Source organism: Cornus florida, unplaced genomic scaffold (assembly GCF_030987335.1).
Source record: "Cornus florida cultivar Cherokee Brave unplaced genomic scaffold, ASM3098733v1 CherokeeBrave_3.0.0_Hap2_Chr02, whole genome shotgun sequence".
Classification (NCBI taxonomy): domain Eukaryota; kingdom Viridiplantae; phylum Streptophyta; class Magnoliopsida; order Cornales; family Cornaceae; genus Cornus; species Cornus florida.
The window spans coordinates 26,306,934-26,313,165 of NW_026775572.1; the positions used below are offsets into that span (position 1 = coordinate 26,306,934).

Consider the following 6,232-nt stretch of genomic DNA (forward strand, 5'->3'; position numbering starts at 1 on the left):
TATATCGCCTAGGATTGATAACCAGGCCTGATGATGTTTCCTTGGTTGTTCTACTCGGGTTGAGACGGATTATGTGGGCTGGTGAACGTCCTATAGTGTGTACTTATATCTATATGGACTATCTTAGCTATTGTTGAGCTATTTAGGATGTATCTGCGTATCGGGTTTATGTATGGATTGTAGTGGCATGGAACTTGCATGTGGGCCTGACCCACCCTTATTTTTCAGGTGATCGTCTATAACAGGTTTAGAGCTTGTTCGTGGTGATGCAGATACAGTCATTCACTCTTCCGACTAAATAGGATTTTTCTTTCTGGTTTTAGTTTTGGATTTTATTCTGTAAAGTTGTATCAGTTGAGATTATTAGGGGTCCACTAGTTGGATTCCCGAGTTGTACGGATTGGAAAGTTAATTTATATTAAAACTTTTATTTTTGGAGGTTTTACAATTAGAATTCTTTTCAGCATATCATTATTTTATTCTTAATTCAGTTTTATTCATGCTTGTTTATATATTGATTGTCTGGTATCCTTCGGATCCGTGCCCGGACTTGATCACCCGTGGTTCTAGAATCGAGGGGTATCACACACCGTCCCATACCGGTGCATACCATCCTCCAGTTTACGTAGTTAATAACACAGTATAATTATTTATTAACCACGTCCTAGAATAAGCATAAATATAGTTTAGCATGTACACCACCAATTTGCATCCAATATAACATTTAGATATCCCATTACAGTTCTTTATATAAATGAAAAAACTGTATATTTAGCTCCTCCAGTTAACATAGTTGATGAAAACAGTATCAGACACTAATCAACCATACTCCAAAATTTGCATAATTACAGTTTAGCATGTGTATAACTAAATTATGCGTCAAATAAAAATTTTAGAATCCCAGTTCCAGTCCTTTAAATTGATAAATTAAGATTATACAATTTACTTCTTCATATAATACCATAACTGATGCATTGCATGGCAGATTTTAAATATCAGTTAATTCCATCTAAGAACACATATATTTAAACAGTTATATGCTCTTAACACAGCTGAAAACATGATTCATTATTTAAGATCATGCAGAAAAACCAATTGCTAAAACAGTAAGCAGTTTAATGTAAATATTCAATTATCCATCTACGAGTCCTCTATTTGATCTTGGATTAATTCCCATCCTCTATAACTGAATGTGAGCTTGCTTCTTAATATTATTATAAGTCTCAAACACTTAATTACAACATTCAGTAGCTTTAAACAGTTCCAAAAAATTCAATTTCAGCCAAACAAACCATAAAAATCAGTTTCTGGACATTTTAAGAGAGAGCAGGCTTTAGAAATTAAAGAGCCTGCTCCTTTTTTCTTCAGAGCCAGCTCCACACACCAAGAGCCGGCTCCAACCTTCCAGGAGCCGGCTCTAAGGGATTTTAAGAGCCTGCTCTCTTTTCCCTTAGCAACCTCCGTCCGTTTCGTTGTCTTCTCCGATTTCTGTGAGTACCAGTTCTCTGTAGTAACTTTAAATACATGTTTTAAGGTCTAATCTAATTCCAGATTGATTATAAAACAATGATATACAATCAAAACTTGAATTGAAAACAAATTGCTACACAACGGAACAAGGTTACAAAGTTACAGTTTTATTACTATCTTTTTGAAACAACCAAGAACAGGTTTAATTCCATGAATTTAAACATTGATTAAACATGCATAAAGGTTATAATTAAGCCTTAGTTTAATCCCTAGAGTCTTCCTAAACATGCACAGAACACAGATTAAAGAGATAGAGCAGAACAAGACTTGCCTTGAGTTTCAGTTTTGAAACTCTAAACCACTATCTCTGAAGCTTCTGTCCACGTTCGAGACTCCTGTTCTAAATCTCAAGTGCTCTTGGTTCAATCCAGAAGCACTCCGTCCAGTGTATCCTTGAACCTCTCCGTCAACCTTACCAGTTTTCACTCTCTGTATCTCTCTGTCTCACTGTAAACATATCAGTGAATAGGGTTCTTCTGTGTAACCCTAAACCAACGTATATTACTGTATTTATAGGCTTTAGCACAACCCTAATTCTAATACAAAAACCAACCATAAGTCGGCTACATCCGTGTAAATAAAACCCTAATATAAATATATATGTGCCTCCATACAGTCACGTTAAAACAATTTAAATATAATTAACTTAATTAAATTAAAACAACTAAATTACATCAGTTAAACAATTATCTAATGACTAATTCAATACAATTTATGCAAATATAAACAATTGCAAATAATGCAAATATAAGCAAACCGCCAGTTAAATAAATAAAACAAATAAAAACAATTAAATAAATAAACAGATAAATAATTAAACAAAAATAAACAAATAAACAATTAAACAAAAATAAATGCAATGTAAACAATATAATAAATACCAGGACTATCCTTTTGAAATTAGGGATATTACATGAGCTCACCAAAAAATCACCCCTAGATCCGCCCTCCACTGCAGGATGAGACATAAATCAATCTATGTTACTCTATTTTTCTAGTAAAAAGAATATATATATACTTGAATGTGCAAAAGCAAACGAACTTAAAAAAATAATCTTGACAAACATTTTCACACAACGTACATAAATTTCCACCTGTAACAATCAGCTTACAAAAAGTGAAACTAATCTATCAGCAAAAAAAAAAAAAATACTGAATAAACAACTCAAATATATATTAGTGTATCACACCATAAAGTGAATTTCCTAAGAAACAATAAAAATTAATTGCAAAGTTTTACAAAAAGAAAATTCAGATGTTTAAATAGATGAACATCATTTGCATCACAAAATTCCAAAAAAAAAAAAAAAAAAAATCAAACACCTAGCTTAGAACATACAGGAGTCTCTAGCTTCATAAGATATATATATGATCAATCTCTCCTCTTGGCATGTTGAAGCTAGGGAATGAAATCAAAACATACACATTAAAAAAGAGATATATATATATGTGTGTGTATGTTACTACTTATGTACCCTTGTTCTCAATTTAAGTACACTTGAGAAGATGAATTAATAGAGTGGATGGTTAAGATTGGTAGATGACCCTTTTTTCCTCGAAAACAAGTCTTTCACAAGAGGAATAACAGGCTTCTTTTTCATCACTATCTTCCTCTCTTTCCTTCCTTCAAACAAGCCTTCCTTGTCAGCAGTACCAATACTTAGTATGTGAGCCAAAGTTGGTGACTTCTCCATTCTCACTATCACGTCCCTCCTCTCTTCCTCTCTGAAACTCAAACCACCTTCTCTAAAACTCACTGACCTCGACGTCGCCACCGCTTTTGCAGCTGCAGCTGCAGTCGCCTCAGCTTGAGCCATCTTTGACATGTTCTTGTGAAGCTCCGCGTTCAACGAAGCCAACGCCACCTCGGTCTCCGACTCTCTCTCTTTTAGTAACTTCAATTCGATCTTCGTTTCTTCCAGCTCATTCTCAATCTTCTTTAGAGTATCTACAACAGCATACTCCTCTTTTACTTCATTATTAATGGGAGCATTAGTACTACTACTTGGTGAGCAGGCTTCTTGGCTGGGACTCGGCGACAACTTCCATGATGTTTCTTGCTTGGGGAAGCTGAAAGGCGGCTTTGGGGAGTACATTTCTCCGGTGAGGAGTCTATCCCCGAATATGGCGACGGCTTCTTTGACAGAGCGAAAAGGGCGGGAAGTGTCGACGGCGGATTGATAATCTATGGTTGGCTTCTCAGGAGTTTGGGTAATTTCCATGGTGATATGATGGGAATATTGTTCACAATGGTATGTATAATGAATATTGTAGCTATAGGTATATAGGAGATGAGACAATAATGTTTGATGATTGGTTAGGTTTGAGTTTTCTTTGCTTGTACTACAAAACTTCAAAGTGCAATGAGAGAGACAGAGACAGTTGAAACTGTTGTTTCAAGGTAAGGCATGTGATATATTTTGGAGTTGGAGGAAGTTGACAATTCAACTACTTAGGTAGTCAAGCACAAAGAACCATCAAGCGCTGCTTAAAATAGGTATGTGGAGATGGACAAATTATTATCCTCTCAAATTCAATATGCTTTCTTGCTGCTTCTCTTATTCTTTCCATTTAGTACTATTGTTCTCTCTAACCTAATTTTGGTTCATCGCTTCATCAATTAGTGTAAGCTGCTATATATATATATATACATATTTTTTTTTCACCTTTTTGTTGTTGTTGTGTTTGGTAGGTATTTATTTTATTTTATTAAAAATTGAGGATCCCAACCAGACTAATAGCTTTATTTTAAAGGTGAAAAAGTACGTAATACAGACAAATAAACTAATAGGCTCCATTTGGTGGGATGTTATCCGAATGGTTCGGTTATTTTCTGCATTCGACGACCCTCCTCTCCCCTATAACCACTAACCTTAACATTTTTGTCATTTAAAAAAAAAAAAAAAGGCTCCATTTAGTTGCTTCTAATAAATGTATGCTTGCATATGCCTCTAGAACAAGTTTACACTATTTCTTCAGTTGGCTTGGTTTGTCTGTTTTCTCAAATGATGAGAAATCTACTTCATGTACCTCTTTCATAATTGTTTTGATTTTAAGTCATGGACCTGAATTTGGAGAAAGTCCTCAACGCAACAATAATATCATGCTAGTATTTTACTAACATGCATGACACATTTTATGTTTTGTATTAATTAATACAAAACATACTAGATATTTTAGGGATATTGCGACGAATCCTAACACTTTAACACATGAGTGTTGACATGTATGTGAGGTGATATTAGTCAGATGCAGCACAATTGTACCACAAAAGATCCCAACTCTAGTGGTGCAAACTCATCAAAACCCAGCCTAAACGCCTTTTCTAACAAATATGGCCCTGGCCCAACCCAACCGACAATATCATAAACTAGCCAGCTCATCTCTCTGTTGGGGTTTGTCAAGCACTTGTATTGGACTCGGGTCCAATCCACACGTGAAAACCCAGCCCTATATTTACCTTTTCTAACAAATATAGCCCTAGCCCTAGCCCTAGCCCTGGCCCTAGCCCAACCCATAATATATCTAGGTTGATTCTTGGGTTACAAGTTTAGCGTTTAGGTTAAGCAAGCAGTTTCAGGTCCACTTCCTTTTCTGACAAGTACGGCCTAGCTCAATGGTCACAACCCAACCTATAAAAACAAAAATCTGTGATTCTTAGGCTTTAAGTTTAGGTTTAGCACCCGACCCAACCCAACCTTCCACGCTGCTTATAAAATCCCCCAACGCGAGTCACTAATTTACTTAGAGCTAATCATGGATTGGATCGGATCGGTTCCGTTTGGAAATAAAGTTCAATCTAATCCAATCCCCACATATTAGTGAAATTTGAAACCGAATTGATCAATGGAAACCTTCAATCAGAACCAAATCGATCTTTTAAATAACGGATCGGATCGGATCGGATCGGTTTGGTTTCTATGGATTGGCCTTTTCAAATAACCCAATATGATTACACTTTATGATCCATTAAAATCTCAAATTAGTAATTAAAAACCTATAACTAACTTTTTAACATACTAGTAAAATGCACGTGCGATGCACGTATTGAATGTTTTGTAACTTATCGATATATTCGTTTTATCAACAATGTTTATAGTGTATTAATTGTTATTTCAATGAATTCCTAAACTATAACTCTTTGAAAATAAAAGTATTCATATGAATAATGTTTAGAGAGTAATAATTGTCACCTCAAAAGAAAAAAAATAAGGTTTTTCATTAATGAATGAATAAAAACTATAAACATTTAAAAAATATATATGAAAATTAAAATTCTATAATTTACAAAACATTCATAAATAAATACTATATAAAAATTCTATATATTATAAAATCCGAAAGGGTACCAATAATGTTTAGATTGTAATAATTGTCACCTCAAAAGAAACAAAATATATTAAAAAATCCAAAACTATAACTGTTCGAAAATAAAAGTATTCCTAAATTATTTATTTCACAATCTTTATCTTTTTTGCATATCTCTTTTCTTCATGAAATGAATCATTGTCAAGTGTCAATTCTTTTAATTATTCCAGCTCAAAATAAGTTTTCACGACTTGTTGTTGAGTATTGTCTATCTTCACCAGAAAAAGAAAAGATTTCCCTTTGCAGCTTGTCACTTTGTTGCTGAATTCATCCATGTTCTGTAGAAAGAAAAAATATAATTTAGAGCTATTGAGAAATTCAAGTAAGTATTTTT

The 6,232-nt window shown here is 34.1% G+C and overlaps 1 protein-coding gene across 1 annotated transcript; it reads right to left on the reverse strand.

The window, feature by feature from the left end:
• Positions 1 to 2,727: 2,727 nt before the first annotated feature.
• LOC132294388 (WEB family protein At3g51220) lies at positions 2,728 to 3,785 on the reverse strand. Its single transcript, XM_059792222.1, has one exon. The coding sequence runs from the start codon at positions 3,750 to 3,752 to the stop codon at positions 3,042 to 3,044; it is 711 nt and encodes a 236-aa protein (XP_059648205.1). The 5' UTR covers positions 3,753 to 3,785; the 3' UTR covers positions 2,728 to 3,041.
• Between the last annotated feature and the right edge of the window lie 2,447 nt (positions 3,786 to 6,232).